Source organism: Brachyhypopomus gauderio, chromosome 2 (genome assembly GCF_052324685.1).
Source record: "Brachyhypopomus gauderio isolate BG-103 chromosome 2, BGAUD_0.2, whole genome shotgun sequence".
Classification (NCBI taxonomy): Eukaryota; Metazoa; Chordata; class Actinopteri; order Gymnotiformes; family Hypopomidae; genus Brachyhypopomus; species Brachyhypopomus gauderio.
The window spans coordinates 15163410-15183409 of NC_135212.1; the positions used below are offsets into that span (position 1 = coordinate 15163410).

Consider the following 20000-nt stretch of genomic DNA (forward strand, 5'->3'; position numbering starts at 1 on the left):
CCTCCTCTCTCTCTCCACCTCTCTCTCTCCTCCTCTCTCTCTCCTCCTCTCTCTCTCCTCCTCTCTCTCTCCACCTCTCTCTCTCCTCCTCTCCTCATATTCTGACATCTCACCTCCTCATTATCATGCATCAGAAATGATGTACAGGAAGTAGAAAATCCCATAAACTGGTAAGATTCTACACTTACCAAAGCTCTGTCTCCCCCACCTCCTCCATCTCTCTCTCTCTCTCTCTCTCTCTCTCTCTCTCTCTCTCTCTGTGTCTCCCCCACCTCCTCCATCTCTCTCTCTGTCTGTCTCTCTCTTTCATTCCATCTCTCTCTCATAGTTCATGCAGTCCTGAGGATTTTACACTGATTATATGAGATGGAAGAGAATAAATTAACTGTATTACAATGCAAAACTATCCACATACACCACATCATTCTTCTACACACACACACACACACACACACACACACACACACACACACACACACTCTCTACCTGATGTGCCTGTCAAAACAGATATTACACTGTAGTGTACACACCTCTAATCATTCACAGTCTTATACTAACACCTCTTCCACTTATGCACACGTCACCTCTCACACTGAAACACACACACCATGTAGCTTCTTCACTATATATTCAGTCAAGTGAATCAAGTGCTTTCTCATACACACACATTTATCGACCTCCAAATGTGTGCGTACAATTAAAAAGAGACATGGTGGGTAATGGAGTCATAAATAGAGCCAGAGACTGCAGTAATAAAGCCAAGGTCTTTACCCACACACACACACACACACACACACACACACACACACACGTACACACAAATACAAACATATACACACAGCTAACCTTTGGTCAGGGACACAGACAACATAAAAGCAGTTTCCTCCACATTATTTCTTATGGTAAAATACATACACATGGCCACATTCCCATAGACACTATGGTAACACTGTCCATCACCATGTTATTTCTCTGATCTGTGTAAATGGTCTGAAGCTCCCAGCATGCATTGCTCCTTGGGGTGCCATTTAAATTCAGCTGTCAGCATATCAGTCACCCAGCTGTGTGTATGTGGGCAGACCCAGAGGCGGTCTTTGCATAGAGGCGTGGCTAGGCAACTGCCTTGGGCCTCTCCCACTGCAGCCCACTGTATGGGCCCCCTGATTAGCTGACTTATTTTTCACATATTAATATTGATGGGCCCCATATCAAAATTCGCCTTGAGCCCCCAAATTTCTAAGTCCGCCACTGGGCAGACCAATCACACTGCTTTGTGACTGTGAGCAGACCAATCAGACAGCTGTATGTAAGTGAGCCAATCATACAGCTGCAGGTCTGTGAGCAGGCCAATCCTCCCACACTTTGGAGTACAAGATGCCTTCCTGTTTCACCATACTCACCATACTCCCCATACTCACAACCTATGACCCACCAAACCATACTCACATCCTATTATCCACCAAACCATACTCACAACCTATGGGCCACCAAACCATACTCACAACCTATTATCCACCAAACCATACTCACAACCTATGAGCCACCAAACCATACTTACAACCTATGACCCACCAAAACATACTCACAACCTATGACCCACCAAAACATACTCACAACCTATAAGCCAACAAACCATACTCACAACCTATGACCCACCAAAACATACTCACAACCTATAAGCCACCAAATCATACTCACAACCTATTATCCACCATAGCTGGTGAAACTTTCTCTCGTCTGTGGGATATAATAATAATAATAATAATAATAATAATAATAATAATAATAATAATAATAATAATCTTTATTTGTATAGTACCTTTCATACATACATGCATCTCAAAATTGTAACGATACAAAGTCGGAGAGACGCGTGCAGATCAACAGGTCTTTTAATAGGTACACAGAAACGTAAAGTAGTCCTGATGACACAGAACTTCGGGAACAGGCAGGAGTATCAGGCAACCAAATCCGAGGGAGCAGGCTAGGAACGAGATACCAGGACACAAGCAGAAGTCGGAACCAGAACTGTAGCCGTGGAAACGCTTGGTATGCACACATGAGAACTGAGGCAATACTTCGCAACTAATGAAAAGGGAAAGGGGCTTAAATAACAGAGGGACAGACTTGCAGGTGAAATCAATAATCCGGTGATGATGATCTTATTATGGCACTTCGGGCTGGGGAGAGTGAGGAATTCTGGGTATTTGAGTCCAGTTGGTTGTGTGATGTGACAGTACCACCCCCCGAGGCGTCCGGGACGGCAGTAGAACGAGAGCGGCCTGGACGCCGACCACTTCCCGCAGCACCACCAACGGATCTTTTGCAAGGGCGGCCCCGGGGACGAGGGGCTGGCTTGTGTGGATAGCGGGCATGAAAGTCCGCCAGGAGCCCTGGGGCCAGTACGTCCTTCCGAGGGACCCACCTCCTCTCCTCTGGGCCGTATCACTCCCAATCAATGAGGTACTCCAGGTTACTGCCTCGTCTCCTAGAATCCAGAATGAGGTTAATAGCATAGATGGGATCCTCCTCGCTCATGATGGGAAGGGAAGGAACATCTGGAGATAGGTTCACTCCCAAGGGCCCTGGAACGACTGGCTTCAATAGAGACACATGGAATGAACGTGACATACGACAGTGACTAGGTAGCTTGAGACGGTAGGTAACCTCGTTAATACGTTTGTCGATTTCAAAAGGGCCCGTGTATTTGGGTCCTAACTTACGACAGGAATCTGCTGAGCGGAAGTTACGTGTAGATACCCATACCCGATCACCAGGCTTGTATACAGGAGTCTCTCCTCTGCGCCGGTCGGCTTGCCTCTTCTGTCGTTGCAATACCTGCTCTATCCATTTGTGTGTCTCCTCCCACACCCTTTCACTGCGTCCCATCCAGTCATCCACTGCAGGTATGTTGGACATAGAAGGAGACCAGGGGGCCATGGGTGGTTGGAACCCTAGAACACACTCAAATGGGGTAATACCGGTAGCAGAACTGGTAAGAGAGTTTTGTGCCATCTCTGCCCACGGCAAAAATCTGGACCAATCAGTAGGGTTGTTCATGCAAAAACATCTCAAAAATTTGCCCAGCTCCTGGTTCATCCGTTCGCATTGGCCATTGGATTGGGGATGGTAACCTGAAGTCAAGCTGACAGCCACCCCTATGCGTTCAAAAAATGCAGACCACACTTTGGAGATGAATTGGGGGCCCCTGTCGGACAGAATATCCTCTGGAATCCCAAAGACACAAAATACATGGCTAAACAGTGCTTCAGCAGTCTGGAAAGCAGTGGGTAGAGCAGCGAACGGAATGAAACGTACAGCACGTGAAAAGCGATCCACAACAGTTAGGACTGCCGTGTTGCCTAAGGAACAAGGCAGGTCTGTCACAAAATCCACAGCAATGTGTGACCAAGGTCTCTCTGGAACTGGGAGAGGCATGAGTTTGCCTGCAGGTAAGGTTTTAGGCACTTTACTCTGACTGCAGGTAGAACAAGACGCGACAAACCGGTGCACATCTGTGACCAACGACTCCCACCAATACCGGCTGGACAACAGTTGTCGTGTTCGTGTCTCCCCTGGGTGACCTGTTGTAGGAGAGGAGTGAGCCCATGTGATAAGCTGCTCCCTACAGGAGATGGGGACAAATGTCCTGTCTGCGGGACACTCAGGTGGAACCTCTACCTCCTGGAGTAGTCGCTCAATTTTCTCATCTATCTCCCACCTGATGGATGACAAGTGCACGTGCGGAGGAAGTATTAATTCCTCCCTGGTCTCCTCCTCCTCATCAATCTCCTGGGATAGGCGGGACAGAGCATCAGCCTTAGCGTTACGTCGGCCTGGAAGATAACTGATTTTGAACTGAAAACGTGAGAAAAACAACGACCACCTGGACTGTCATGCATTGAGAGGTCTGGCTGTTTTTAGATATTCTAGGTTCTTGTGATCGGATAGTACTAAAAATGGATGATTAGCTCCCTCCAGCCAATGTCTCCACTCCTCCAATGCCAACTTAATGGCCAGCAACTCCCTCTCTCCAATGCCGTAATTTCTTTCCGCCGGAGATAACTTGTGAGAAAAATAAGCTATGGGGCGGAGCCTGGAGTGGACATCCCTCTGCGACAGAACGGCTCCCACGCCAACACTGGAGGCGTCCACCTCGACAACGAAAGGTAGTGAAGGGTTGGGATGCCTGAGTACCGGGGCTGTGGTGAATGCCCTCTTGAGTTTGTCAAATGCCTGTCTAGCCTCCGGGGTCCAACGAAGCGTGGTGACAGAGCCCTTAAGTAGAGCAGTGAGGGGAGCAGCAACAGTACCATAATTCCTAATGAAACGTCTATAGAAATTGGCAAACCCTAAGAAACTCTGCAACTTCTTAACTGAAGTAGGGAGTGGCCACTGAAGCACAGCCTCAACCTCACTGTCATCCATGGTAATGCCCCCTTGGTTAACTATATACCCCAAAAATGAGACTGAAGTAAGGTGGAATTCACACTTCTCTCCCTTCACGTACAAGTGATTTTCCAAGAGTCTCTTAAGCACCGACCTAACCTGTTGCACATGAGAAACCATGTCACTGGAATAAATCAAAATGTTGTCTATGTAAGCAATGACGAAGCGTCCAATAAAATCTCGAAGTACGTCATTAATGAAAGACTGAAACACTGATGGAGCCACACTAAGGCCATATGGCATAACTCTGTACTCATAATGCCCCCTAGTGGTGACAAAGGCAGTTTTCCATTCGTCTCCTTCCTTAATGCGAATTAAATTGTAAGCGCTACGGAGGTCAAGCTTAGTGAAGTACCTGGCCTCTTTAAGCTGTTCGAGTGCTGAGGGGATTAATGGAAGAGGGTAAGGATATTTCTTAGATATCTGATTGAGATTCCTATAATCGATACATGGACGGAGACCTCCGTCCTTTTTCTTAACAAAAAAGAAGCCAGAAGCCAGAGGCGAGGTGGAGGGCTGAATAAAACCTTGCTTGAGCGACTCCTTTATATATTGCTCCATAGCTCGTTCCTCCTCCTGCGTGAGTGGGTAAACCCGTGCACTGGGAAACGTTGCCCCTTCGTTCAAGTCGATGGCACAGTCATAAGGACGATGAGGTGGTAACTGTGTGGCTTTTTCTTTGCTGAAGACGGCAGAGAGATCGCGATATTCCTCTGGAATCTTAACGGCAGGATAATCGCTAGGGCTTTCAATACTAGTGGAACATGCACGTATAGACTCAAGGCTTAGGCAGTGTGAAAAACAGTAAGGCGACCAACTGGTGATGTCTCGTGTTGTCCACGATATATTAGGATTATGTTTTTCTAGCCAGGGTAAACCAAGAATGATGGGATAAGATACCGATTCGAGCACGAGAAATGACACCGTTTCAGAGTGCAGGCTACTAGTGTGGAGTTTAATAGGTTGCGTACAAAGCGAAACAACTCCCAAACCAACAGGATCCCCATCCAAGGCAGCTACTTTAAGGAGTCGTGACAGAGGTCGGGTAGGGATTCCCATCTCCTCGACCAGCCTCGCCTGTATGAAATTTCCTTCTGCACCGGAATCTATAAGGGCTGTAAGATAACGAGGGGACTCAGAGTGAATAACGACAGGTATAGTCAAAGACTTTGACACCAGCTGACTTTCAGTAGAACTCACCACTGTCGTACGCGACAAGGACCTGGTCTCCTCACTAGGAGCATGGTAACGCAGAGGACGTACAGGGCATGTACGTATGGTGTGCCCCGCTTGACCGCAATACAAGCACAAACCCTCTCTTAAGCGCCTTCCTCTCTCCTCGGCTGTGAGACGAGCAGAGTCGCACTGCATGGGCTCTGGTAAATTCTCCAGACGCGGAATGGCTTTGACATCAGTAATGGACTGTGCAGGTTGAACATAAGGACGTGAACCGGCTCTTTTGACTCGACGTTCTCTGATGAATTGGTCTAGACGAATGGCTAGCGCAACGAGTCCATCCAGCGTAAGGTCATCATCTCGGCAGGCTAGTTCGTGTAAAACCTCCGCGTTGAGACCATTACGAAACGCCACGATAAGAGCAGGGTCGTTCCAGCCACTACCTGCCGCAATAGTGCGGCATTCCCTGGCATAGTCAGCTACAGAGCGATTCGCCTGTCTCAATCTATGGAGCCTCTCTCCACATGCTCTACCTTCGTAGGGATGATCAAATACAGCCTTAAATTGTGACAAAAATTCACTATATGCCATACTCTGAACCGTATCCCAAACTGCTGTAGCCCAATCCAGAGCCTTACCGGTAAGCCGAGAGATGAAGAACTTGATTCGTTCCTGGTCAGAGCTGGGGTTACCGGAGAAATACAGAGAGCACTGCAGCAAGAACCCTCGACATTGCTCAGGGGCGCCGTCATACTTCTCGGGTTTGCTTACGGACAGGGGCTCGTGCTGAGAATCATTAGGGACGGCCGGTTCAGATGACACCTCTCTCTGCACAAAGAGCGACAGGGATTGGAGCTGAGACGTGATCTCTTGCATGGTCTGTCCTAAACCAGCCATTTGAGCCCGGTGCTCGGTCTGTTGTTCCACCACCACATTCATGGACAGACTGACTTCCTCGAGCAGTTGTTGGTGCTGGCCGAGCATACGTCCCTGCGCGGAGACGGCCAGTTTCAGGGACTCTTGATCTGCCATCTGCTTAGAGGCAAAGTATTCTGTAACGATACAAAGTCAGAGAGACGCGTGCAGATCAACAGGTCTTTTAATAGGTACACAGAAACGTAAAGTAGTCCTGATGACACAGAACTCTGGGAACAGGCAGGAGTATCAGGCAACCAAATCCGAGGGAGCAGGCTAGGAACGAGATACCAGGACACAAGCAGAAGTCGGAACCAGAACTGTAGCCGTGGAAACGCTTGGTATGCACACATGAGAACTGAGGCAATACTTCGCAACTAATGAAAAGGGAAAGGGGCTTAAATAACAGAGGGACAGACTTGCAGGTGAAATCAATAATCCGGTGATGATGATCTTATTATGGCACTTCGGGCTGGGGAGAGTGAGGAATTCTGGGTATTTGAGTCCAGTTGGTTGTGTGATGTGACAAAAATGCTTAACAGAATAAATTAAAAAGAAACATTAAAAGGAAGCAAAGATAAGACAAAAAGAAAATAAAAGAAATTAAAGATACAAAGGAAACAAACACAATAAAATAATGTAATAAAGTGACAAATTATAAAATAATAGACAACATAATGTAATAAAGTAAATAAGATGGAACAGAGTTAGAGTTTCTTAACTAAAAGCAGATCTAAACAGGAAGGTTTTGAGACTCTTCTTAAAGCTGTGCAGGGATGAAATGCCTCTGAGCTCTTCAGGAAGAGAGTTCCAGAGCTTTGGGCCATAGTGGCTAAAAGCCCCCTCGCCAATCTTTAATCGGCTTTTAGGAATCACCAGTAGATTACTATTTGAAGACCTGAGAGACCTGACTGGAACATATCTAACCATCATTTCACTCAGGTAAAGAGAGGCAAGACCATGAAGACATTTAAAAACCATAACTAGAACCTTAAAATCTATTCTAAAGCTGACAGGTAACCAGTGCAGTGACTCAGTGTGGGATATACCCTCTGACCTTAGTTCACTTGTCTGTGGGATATACCCTCTGACTTCATTTCAGTCCAGTTTTTTCTCTTTCATATTCCCTTTCTTTTCATGTATGTGGTCTTTTTCACCTGTTGCAGAGATTTTGCTTATGTGGCTGAGGATAAGAACACACGTGTGCTGAAATGTCACGTGTTCCAGTGTGAGAGTGCTGCTGAAGCCGTCACCAACAGCCTGCAACAGATTTGCTCTAAGGTGAGACAGGATCATTGCCCCGCACACACACGCACACACACACACACAGAGTAGTATATTACCTTTTATGTTTGCCAGAACTATCACCTCTGGATGGCTCACCAGTGGTGGCTAAAAGTTTAGAGGGGGGTGCAAACAAACAAAAACACATACAAAAGGTACAAAAAAGGTAACACGTATCCCAGTGTATGTGTGTGTGTATATACATGTGTGTGTGTGTGTGTGTGTGTGTGTGTGTGTGTGTGTGTGTGTGTGTGTGTGTGTGTGTGTAACATATCCCAGCGAGATTGTACCATGTTTGGTAATAGCAGAAAAATAAGCGTATTATTTATATATATATATATATATATATATATATATATATATATATATATATATATATATATATATATATATATATATATTATAATATAATATATTAATATAAGTCTGATGCAGTTTTTCCACTCAGTTCTAAATGTAAATATGTACATATGTTCTTGAACTGGGAAAAGTTCTGATGCAGCAGCACTACAGATTATGAAATTAATGACAAACAGGACATCAGAAATAGTTCCCATTTTAATGATCTCTCTGTATTTTCTCTCTTCTATCTCTGTATTTCTGTTCTTCCTTCCTTCTCTCTCTCTCTCTCTCTCTCTCTCTCTCTCTCTCTCTCTCTCTCTCTCTCTCTCTCTCTCTCTCTCTAGTCCTTAAAAAAAGCTTAGAAAGTGGCAAAGCAGCTTATGCTAGTTTCAAGTCTTTGACCAGTCGCTTTTTCAAGTATAACCTCTGATAATATATTCAGGTAACACAAACCCAGCAACTGCATAGTTTTGTGCCTCTGTATAATTGTGTGTGTATGCATAACTAAATTGCATCAAAGCAAATGTATATGCGCACTAGAACATCAGGTCTCAGATCAGCGATTCTTAATGACAGGCCTTTAAGACCCTGAGCTACACTGACCACAGATCAGCCGTGGTCAGTGACAGGCCTGTGTAGCTGCGCTGACTAGCCCAGGCACGTGGACACCTGATCTGATTCTTACCAACCTGTTCCCAGAACCTGCAGCTTGAGACGGTTTGGGCTTTCTCTGAACACAGAGAAAAGTTCTCTGACCCAATTTATGTGTTTGTTTATTTATTTATTTGTATATTCATGCATGCATGGGGGAAGTAGTCTCAGGAAGGAGATAAATAAGTAAACACTTGTTTTTTTTTCTTCAGATTATGGCTGAACGGAAGAGCGGTAAAGCAGCAGTGGGCGGAGCTTCTCTTCCCAGCTCCGACGTTCCGTTACAAGGTACCAGTTCTGGGTGCAGCCATGTTGGCTGTTTCCATCACATTTATGAAATCTTCCCACTAACTCACTGAACACATCTTAGGGTTAGGGGTTCCAACAGGGATTGGTTTAGGGTTCCAATAGATAGCCTACACCTATCTGAACCCCTATCAAAATTCATTCCTAAATGGTAGCATGCCGTCGTTGTTTAATGCCTGTTTCTCTTACCTTCCTGTCCTGGCTTAGGACAATTAAAGGACGAGAACCACAGGGTTGCACAACATGTGCGAGGGCCAACATGATACAGCACATTAGTGCTTCACTCACAGTCAAACCCAATTAAAAAATAATTAGCAGAGTGCTAGCGTAAGCAAAGCTCGATGAGTGGAACAGCAACAGACGTGCAAAACATCTGTCTGTCTTTCCCCTACACATCTGTCTGTCTCTCACCACTGCTAAACTACACATCACTGCTAAACTACACATCACTGCTAAATATCACATCTAAACTGAACACCAGCGCTAAACTGAACACCACCGCTAAACTGACCACCGCTAAACTAACCACCGCTAAACTACACCACAGATAAAATACACCACTGATGAATGAAACACCAACGCTAAACTACACATCAATGCTAAACACCACCGCTAAACTAAACACCACTGATAAACTACAGTTATTTCAGATGGAAATAACTTTTTAACAGATTCAAAACTTCTTATCCTCTCTCTGTCTCACACACACACACACACACACACACACACACACACACACACACACACACACACACACACACACACACACACACACACACACACAGGCAGAATTGGTGCTTTAGGGAGTTTGTTTTTCACCTTTCCAAAGTTCCTTGGTAATCTTAATAATTTAATACTGTTATGTCATATAGTGCAAGAGAAGAAGGAGGACATTTTCTGTTATTTGATCATCTTTTGATTTTTTTGCATGTAGCTTCATCATAATTTGCATGTATTTCTGATGTTTGTGTTTTCTCAGTAGACTTTCCCACACCAAAGACTGAAGTTGAACACAGCTTCCATGTTCTGTACCTGGGAACGACTTCTGTGTCTCGCCCCATAGGTAACGGCACACACACACACACACACACACACACACACACACACACACACACACACAGACACAGATGCACACACAAACGCACGCACACACGCGCACACACACAAATACACACACACGCACGCGCACACACACACACACACGCACACACACATATACACACAGCGTTTCCTGTCCCCGGGATCTTTAACTCTTGCTGTTCCTTCACCTCTGTGTCTCAGGGATGGACGTTATAAATGGGGCGGTGGACACTCTGCTGTCGTCCACCGGGAAGGAGGACTGGACAGCCGCACTGTTGAGCGTCCAGGATGCCAACATCAGCGTTATCAAGGAGAAGGTGAGACGTGTCCTGTTTGCAGGTCTCCCCTCTCTTCCCGTGGCATCTCACCTGTCTGTCTACATTGCTGTCTCTCCTTTATCTGGTTCTTCAGCACAGCAGCTGTATGATCTGTGTGCTGTTGCAGATTTGACCTGCCTTGCGTCTACGTGGAGATGAGAGCTCCTCGGGCTCACACTCGAAGCCTGTGTGTGTGTGTGGGTGTCTGTGTGTGAGTGTTTGTGTGTGCGTGAGTGTGTATGTGTGTGATTGTGTGTGTGTCTGTGGTGCACAGAGCAGCGCTTTCACATGCTCAGGAGTACGTTAGTACTGACGATCAGCTCAGGCCCTCTGGGCAGAAACCCGGATCCTGAAATGAAGAACATGTGGAAAAATAAAGCATGTTTCAAAACTAGTATGAGAAAAGACTTGGGAGTCAAATCCCAGTGTTGGAGTAGAGAGGTCTGTCAGGTTCCCGCCCTCTCTCTGATTGGTTCCGCTTGCTGTCGACAGGAAGGGGAGGAGGAAGCCCTGGTGGACTGCCGTGTGCGTTTCCTGTCATTTATGGGCGTGGGACGCGACGTGCACACGTTTGCTTTCATTATGGACACAGGCAACCAGCACTTCCAGTGTCACGTGTTCTGGTGTGAGCCCAATGCAGGGAGTGTATCAGAGGCAGTGCAGTCTGCTTGTATGGTGAGTCTCTCTCACTCACACACACACACACACACACACACACATGCATGCATGCACGCACACACATACACACACACACACACACACACGCATGCATGCATGCACGCACACACATACATACACACACACACATGCACGCACGCACACACACACATACACACACACATGCTCACACACTCACGCACGCACGCACACACACACACATACACACACACACACATACACAGTCATGCATGCACGCACGCACATTCACGCACACAGACATACGCATACACATGCTCACACACGCATGTACGCACACAAACACACACATACACACACATTCACGCACACAGACATACGCATACACTCTCTCTCTCTCTCTCACACACACACACACACACACACACACACACACACACACACACACACACACAGTAACATTACAGCAGTGTGTTTCTGCACTCACTCAAGATCTCATCCACAGCTTCTTCTCCTGCTCTTTCTAACCCACCTCTCCTCCCTCTCTCTCTCTCTCTCTCTCTCTCTCTCTCTCTCTCTCTCTCTCTCTCTCTCTCTCTGTTCCTCAGCTGCGGTATCAGAAGTGTCTCGTCTCTCGATCTCCATCACAGAAGGCTGGCTCCTCGTCTCCGCCCCCTTCAGACTCAGTGACTCGCCGTGTCACCACTAGTGTCAAGCGAGGTGTCCAGTCAATCATAGACACTCTCAAAAAGAAGCCCGCCCCTGAGCTCCCCCACCAATGACAGCGTTACAATTTCCTGACTGATTGACAGCACAGCTAAGCCAACCAGGAGATCATGTAAATAGTTACAAGTACTTCTGTGTGCAGCCAAGACGAGGAACCACCACAGAACACCTAACAAGGAAGGAGAGCCCAGTGGTGCTGCCCTACCTTTGAACTTTGACCTCTGATGCCCCCTGAAGCATGCTTTGGTGCACACACACACACACACACACACACACACACACACACACACACACACACACACACACACACACACACACACACACACACACACTCATACTCACATGACCATTGACCCATTTGAAGTGTTTCTCTTGTGACGCAGGCTTGCAGAATGTGATGTCTGTGTTCCATGCTGTTATTGCCATGGTAACATTGATGTAGCTTCCTTGTCTTGGCAAGTACGCTGACGTTGGTGTCCTGTCCCGTCGTTCTGGATCGTCCGTAACCACCTGGGTGTTCACCTGTGGGTGTTCACCTGGGTGTTCACCTGGGTGTTCACCTGGGTGTTCACCTGTGGGTGTTCACCTGGGTGTTCACCTGTGGGTGTTCCCATGTGGGTGTTCCCATGTGGGTGTTCACCTGTGGGTGTTCACCTGGGTGTTCCCATGTGGGTGTTCACCTGGGTGTTCACCTGTGGGTGTTCACCTGTGGGTGTTCCCATGTGACAGCGGGCTCATTGGCCCCAGGACCTTCAGAATTGGGTTTAGAGAGCTTCTCTCGGCCTGATCTGATCATCACAGATGGGGGCGGTTATGCCAGCACGTTTGTAAACTAATCACACTGATGAGAGTCAATGCATCAAGCCCATGTGCTCATCAAGCCCATGTGCTCATCAATAACTGATCAAGCACACTCATTACTCCTCTCAGTGGGGTGGTCTGATATCACTCCTCTCACTTGGGTGGTCTGATATCACTCCTCTCAGTGGGGTGGTTTGATATCAGTCCTCTCAGTGGGGTGGTCTGATGTCACTCCTCTCAGTGGGGTGGTCTGATGTCAGTCTAACATTTTATTGTTTGCAGTGTAGTTTTGTGATTTATTAATTAATTTTTGATCTCAATACTTCTGAAACTGTGGCATCAGCAGGTTCCCTCATGTTTTATGTTTCCTGGCATACAGAGAGCATTAATGTTACAGAACTCGAGCTTGTAGTTGGTGTCTCGAAATTCTAGAATGTTCTTCTTGAACAAATGTGTGATTAATTGGGAAGGAGAGTTTTGTAGTCCATCATCCATCTGATCAGCAATGATCAACACTGTGACAAGCGGTCTGGTCCATTGGTGGATGAGAGGGTACTGCCAACATGCACGGCCAAACAGTCAGGTTCACACAAGCCCCGCCTACACCCCACACCCACATGTTAACCACATTGAGCATTGAGCAGCCCACCAAACACTGAGCAGCACTCTTCAAGGATGGACCTTTAATGAGCAGAGAGCTGCCCGCTCACAGCCTGTGATGCTACAGCACCACCAACTGGCCGGCTGGCTGACCTGGTCGGCTGGAGATCCCAGTACCACCTTAATGGTGACGAGAGACACTAACGGCTCCAGGATTAGATCATGGCCGTCATGCCTAGCACTGTGCAGGCTATGCAGATAACGCAGGCGTGACTGCTGGCTATGGCCCTGCACTATTAATAGCTGCTTGGTCATTCTAGACTCTAGAAGGGGAGCAGGGCCGTGTGGGCCGTGTGATCTTTACTGGGAGATGAATCTCACTCTCCGGGTGTTCTGCGCTGCATTAGAAAATACTGACTTCACTTTGATGTAGCTGGTGCTGTAGGAATGGGAACACAAACACACATGCGTGGACACAAACACACACACACACAGATGTGCACACATGCAAACACACACACACACACACACACTGCTGTAATATGGCTTTTCAAAATTACATTCTAAACACATGAAACCTTCAAAGGCTCAGAGGCAGATGCACTTTTAGCCTTGAACTAAGATTGAAGGGACGCAGAGACAGAGTGTGTGTAAGAGAGTGTGTAAGAGTGTGTGTACGCTTCAGGCATAAAACAACTGTAATCCATGTAAACAAAGTGTGATTGACCCGTGTAACACAGTGAACATGAGACGTGATCTCGTCTCTCACACTGTATTCATGTCACAATGTCCCTGTGCAAATAAACATTTCAAAGCACGTCACTCTCTGCAAAGTTTAATGAAGCTTTTAGCAGTAGAATCTTTACAAGCTACAAAATGCAGGTGTTATCGTAGAGAATAAAACAGGTATATATATATGTAATATGTAATAAAATATGTGGAAAATGAAATTCCTTTAGCTATTGGGCCTGACTGGACATGCATACAAGCAATCTATATACAAAAACTCTTAGCACTATCATGGCTTTGTGAGTGTGTGTATGTGTGCGTGTGTGTTTGTGTGTGTGCACGTGTGTGTGTGTGTGTGTGTGTGTGTGTGTGTGTGTGTGTGTGTGTGTGTGTGCGCACGTGTGTGCATGTGCGTGTATGCGCGCGTGTGTGTTTGTGCATGTGTTTGTACATGTGTCTGTGTGTGCATGCGCGTGTGTGCGTGTGTGTGTGTACTTGCGCTTGTGTGTGTGCACCTGTATGCATGTGTGTGTGTATGCGTGTACTATAGCCATGGACGAGGGTGTCTGACGTTGCTGCTGGACCAGGTGTGTGGTAAGGTCCAGGTGTGTGGTAAGGTGCAGGTGTGTGGTAAGGTCCAGGTGTGTGGTAAGGTGCAGGTGTGTGGTAAGGTCCAGGTGTGTGGTACGGTGCTGGTGGAGGGGTTTCTGTTCTTCAGTTGCAGGTAGGACAGTGTGGGGTTTCGTCTGATTGGAGGGGGGGGTTGGCTCTTCCACACGGAGGGGGGAGACAGATCTGGGAACAGCATAGGAGGAAGTGTGAGCGTGACAGGACGCAGCACTTCCTGCCTGTTCTTGGGAGGGCATGAGGGCGGAGCTACAGGGGGAGGAGCTCTGCGGTTATTGGCAGAGGCTGCAGTAGCCAGCATTCGAGTCATGTTCTTGCAGGGTGGTCTTGAGGCGAGGGCGGGGCTAGAGGCAGAGCCTGTGCAGGAGCAGGCGGGCTTGGATGAGTGCTGATGAGGGGGGTTGACCTTTCCTGAGAGCCACAGAGAGGCCAAGACAGACCCAGTGGAAGAAAGACATAAAAAAGCAAAGGAAGACAAATCTCAGCTGAACCACAGTCCTGCAGTCATCTACCAACACTGAAACATCATCACAGCAGGATGGGCAACGTGGTGTAGGCACTCATATATACTGAAGAAATAAACTTCCGTAATTGTGATAATAAATTGTGTAATTGTGACCCTGGAGACACAACTGGTGTAATTGTGACCCTGGTGTTCCTCAACACAGTGCAGCAGTCTCTCCATATTGTGGCTTTAATTCCAGGAATTCATTGTTCATGTTTACTCAAATATACTGGCAGGTGGGACACAAACATGGGCTGTGTGCTGCGTCCCAGCGGGATGAACACTTCCAACGTGTTCTGATCATTAGGTGATGATTTCAATTAGGTGTGTGGATAAAAAATGTACTGAGGGAGATACACTCTTGTGTGTGTGTGAGTTAGTGGGAGGGGTGTGAGTGTTAGTCGGAGGGGTTAAGTGGTAGTGGGCGGGTTGTGGGCGTTACCCTGCTGTAGGTGGGCCGTGTTCACCCTCTCCTGTGACACAGGTGGAACAGAACTTCTCATTCTCATTTCTTGGCTCAAAAATTGTGTCCGCCGTGACCGGAGAGGAACACGGAGCCGTGTGTCAGAACCCTGATCCTGACATGATGGTCCTTTGCGTGTTTGACAACCACGTCCCTCTTTCTTGATTGGCTGACTTGGCTGGATTGGCTGTATTCCATCCAGCAATCCGCTGGCGTTGGCACGTGCAAGCACTTCCTGTGCAGTCTCTGTCACTTCTGGGTCTGACTGTAGCCAATGAGAGGAAAGAGAAGAGACTTCAGAAAAAATGCAATGACTGTCTGATCACCTAGTCACACTTTTTTTGAGGTGTTTTTTAATCTTTCTCTGCTATCTACTGAAACCATTAAACAGGAGATTCCCTAAACTACCCAAGACCTTCTCAGAACTGTCCACTGCCAGGCTGGACACGGTCCTGCAGGACTGCTAGTGGCGTTGGTCAAGAGTCCTGACCAATCCTGTGGCTCCTGATTGGCCCTGCGGGCCTTACTGAGGACAGGTCAGAGTGCACAGGCTCTTCTCAATGCCGAGTGGTCAGAGCATGTGGGACAGGAGTGTACAGGTTAATCTTCTCAGGTGAGTGTGTGTGTGTGTGGGGGGGGGGGGACCACCTGCTGTCTCAGCAGCAGTCTGCACATTCATGCTGAATAATTCAAGCTCTCTTGAAGAGACAGAGAGAGGGAGAGAGAGAGTGAGAATGTGTATTTGTGCATGTGTGTGCGTGTGTGTGTGTGTGTGTGCGTGTGTGCGTGCGTGCGTGCGTGTGTGTGTGTGTGTGTGTGTGTGTGGTGCAGGAGGTCTTGAGAGGTTGCCCTGCTGATGCTAACATACACAGACAGGAGAGGCTGAATAATTCAGTATGTCCCCCCAGTACTGGTGACCCTACAACATCAACATCACAGACGCTGTTTGTCCTTCAGCTAAACATGGTTCAAATACAAGGTCACCAACTACCCATCCTCCCACACACATGCACACAGACATTTATAGTTCTTATGCAAAGAACCATAGACTTTAAAAGCATCATAGAAGGTCCATTAACTGTGTGACCTCCCCTGGTCCCCAACACAGAGGAACTACAACAGTCAGTTTGCTCCACCTGCATTTCTAAAGCAGAGGGATTCGCCCCTCCGTCTTTAAACAGAGTTCAAGAACTCTGACAGACAGAACTGCTGACAGACCCTGGGGATCTAGAACCCTAGGTACCGAAATGATGAGAATTCTTGAGGTGTTCTGATCCGAGCTCGAGGTGTTCTGATCCAATCTAGAGGTGTTCTGATCCAATCTAGAGGTGTACTGATCCAATCTAGAGGTGTTCTGATCCGATCTCAAGGTGTTCTGATCCGATCTAGAGGTGTACTGATCTGATCTAGAGGTGTTCTGATCCGATCTAGAGATGTACTGATCCGATCTAGAGGTGTTCTGATCCGATCTAGAGATGTACTGATCCGATCTAGAGGTGTTCTGATTTGATGGTGTTTTGAACCAAACCCCCTCCTCTCCATTTGAGCAGTGCAGTTCCACTTATTGTCCCCAGGTGCAGAAGAAGAGATGCACCATAAAACTATTTACTATCCCATATGTTACAGAGAGAGGGGGGTAGAGATGGAGGTGGAAAGGGGTGTGGGTGTAGGGGGGTAGAGGGAGAGAGGGCGAAGGGGGGAGAGAGAGAGAGAGAGAGAGAGAGAGAGAGAGAGAGAGAGAGAGAGAGAGAGAGAGAGAGAGAGAGAGAAAGAGACAGGTTGTATTTCCAACACACATCTAATTGCAGTTTTATGGGGCCTTTTTAAGTGTGCCACAGTAATCTTTATTAATGTCCTTTATAGGAGGATATTGTATAACAGAGAGGGAGAGAGAGAGCGTGTGCGAGAGAGAGAGGGAGGGTGGCATAGAGCGAGAGATCAGGGAGAGAGAGCACAGAGCCAGACTATTAAACGCCCTTGGTTATGTTTTCATGTGTCAGGGTGGAATGGATATGATTGATGAATTCAATATAACAGAACTATTCATCACACAGTCAACTCTGACACATGGAAACACACAAGCACTCATGAGCGTACATGAGCTCAGTATGAGGTGGAATGTTAAAGACCTAGATAAGGTCGTACAGAAGAAACTGTAAGCCCGAAAGATGTGCATGTGGACACGGGGGGTCCACGTGTGATGGGTGTGAGACCCACGGAGCAGACTGGGGCAGGTTACCAATCACAAACAGCATGACGGGCAGATGACATGCGCGCAACTCACAATAACGTCTGGGTGACAGGTGCCCACAGACGGAGCCACAGATGGAGCTTTTATCAGGACAGCTCTCCCCCACACAGTCACTCTCTTACAGCTCTCTGCTCGCTCATGGCCACTCCCCGAAGAGAACGCTGGTCAAGGAGCATGTGTGACACGTGTGAAGATCTTCATGAGGAGGCGGAGCCACAGGGGTCACGCTCAGAGACACTTGCCTGCATGCTGTAAACCTGTGAGCTGAAGGAGGACTAATGGACTAGTGGACTAGTGTTTCTAGAGCAATATTGTTACAGAGGCGTGAGTGAATGTGGCTAAGAGACAGGGAACATATTGAGGGCAGTTGTAGAGAGGGTGAGAAAAGAATAGGTAAGAATATTCCACCTGCAGGTAAAAGTGAATGTAAAACCCCTAAGGGTGACAACATGGCTGACCACAGCGCTCACTGTCCCATGCTCCCCTTTGTCCTGATGCACATCAGACATTCCCTCAGTCACAGGTCACCTTAACCATTGGGCTTTCTTCTGGGGACGTCAGGGTGAGATGGACTGTCCTAAAGTTCAGCTCACAGATAAATGAGGAGCTCCCGACCTAGACTGTAGCAGTAGCCCCTCCCCCACACTCAGCCCCTCCCCCACGTATAGCCTTCAACACAGCCCCTCCCCCACACATCACACCTGCAGGATCCTCAACAAAGAAACAAACCACTTGGACCACACGGATTTACATACTTCACTTCTTCAACACAGCCCCTCCCCCACACACTGCCTTCAACACAGCCCCTCCCTCACACACTGCCTTCAACACAGCCCCTCCCCCACACACTGCCTTCAACACAGCCCCTCCCCCACACACTGCCTTCAACACAGCCCCTCCCCCACACACAGCCTTCAACACAGCCCCTCCCTCACACACTGCCTTCAACACAGCCCCTCCCCCACACACTGCCTTCAACACAGCCCCTCCCCCACACACAGCCTTCAACACAGCCCCTCCCCCACACACTGCCTTCAACACAGCCCCTCCCCCACACACAGCGTTCAACACAGCCCCTCCCTCACACACTGCCTTCAACACAGCCCCTCCCCCACACACTGCCTTCAACACAGCCCCTCCCCCACACACAGCCTTCAACACAGCCCCTCCCCCACACACTGCCTTCAACACAGCCCCTCCCTCACACACTGCCTTCAACACAGCCCCTCTCTCACACACTGCCTTCAACACAGCCCCTCCCCCACACACAGCGTTCAACACAGCCCCTCCCCCACACACTGCCTTCAACACAGCCCCTCCCCCACACACTGCCTTCAACACAGCCCCTCCCCCACACACTGCCTTCAACACAGCCCCTCCCCCACACACAGCCTTCAACACAGCCCCTCCCCCACACACAGCATTCAACACAGCCCCTCCCCCACACACTGCCTTCAACACAGCCCCTCCCCACACACTGCTTTCAACACAGCCCCTCCCCCACGCACTGCTTTCAACACAGCCCCTCCCCCACACACTGCCTTCAACACAGCCCCTCCCCCACACACAGCCTTCAACACAGCCCCTCCCCCACACACTGCCTTCAACACAGCCCCTCCCCCACACACAGCGTTCAACACAGCCCCTCCCTCACACACTGCCTTCAACACAGCCCCTCCCCCACACACTGCCTTCAACACAGCCCCTCCCCCACACACAGCCTTCAACACAGCCCCTCCCCCACACACTGCCTTCAACACAGCCCCTCCCTCACACACTGCCTTCAACACAGCCCCTCTCTCACACACTGCCTTCAACACAGCCCCTCCCCCACACACAGCGTTCAACACAGCCCCTCCCCCACACACTGCCTTCAACACAGCCCCTCCCCCACACACTGCCTTCAACACAGCCCTTCCCCCACACACTGCCTTCAACACAGCCCCTCCCCCACACACAGCCTTCAACACAGCCCCTCCCCCACACACAGCATTCAACACAGCCCCTCCCCCACACACTGCCTTCAACACAGCCCCTCCCCACACACTGCTTTCAACACAGCCCCTCCCCCACGCACTGCTTTCAACACAGCCCCTCCCCCACACACTGCTTTCAACACAGCCCCTCCCCCACACACTGCAT

At 48.4% G+C, this 20000-nt stretch overlaps 2 protein-coding genes across 10 annotated transcripts in view; one reads left to right on the forward strand and one right to left on the reverse strand.

Moving 5' to 3' along the window:
- The window catches only part of apbb2a (amyloid beta (A4) precursor protein-binding, family B, member 2a), a 41600-nt gene extending 27500 nt beyond the window's left edge, over nt 1-14100 (forward strand). For 4 of the 5 annotated variants that reach the window (XM_076988227.1, XM_076988232.1, XM_076988248.1 and 1 more), the window contains 6 exons: nt 7707-7821; nt 9030-9105; nt 10103-10186; nt 10405-10520; nt 11013-11195; nt 11765-14100. In XM_076988227.1, coding sequence (XP_076844342.1) covers nt 7707-7821; nt 9030-9105; nt 10103-10186; nt 10405-10520; nt 11013-11195; nt 11765-11938 — 748 coding nt within the window. In that variant the 3' untranslated portion in view covers nt 11939-14100. The remainder of the gene's footprint in view (nt 1-7706; nt 7822-9029; nt 9106-10102; nt 10187-10404; nt 10521-11012; nt 11196-11764) is intronic. The other variant, XM_076988241.1, reaches the window with a different exon arrangement.
- Nucleotides 14101-14102: 2 nt separating this feature from the next.
- Nucleotides 14103-20000, reverse strand: part of LOC143489323 (putative methyltransferase NSUN7) — a 53498-nt gene continuing 47600 nt past the window's right edge. For all 5 annotated transcript variants that reach the window (XM_076988281.1, XM_076988288.1, XM_076988270.1 and 2 more), the window contains 2 exons: nt 15587-15872; nt 14103-15050 (listed from right to left, as the gene is read on the reverse strand). In XM_076988281.1, coding sequence (XP_076844396.1) covers nt 14557-15050; nt 15587-15872 — 780 coding nt within the window. In that variant the 3' untranslated portion in view covers nt 14103-14556. The remainder of the gene's footprint in view (nt 15051-15586; nt 15873-20000) is intronic.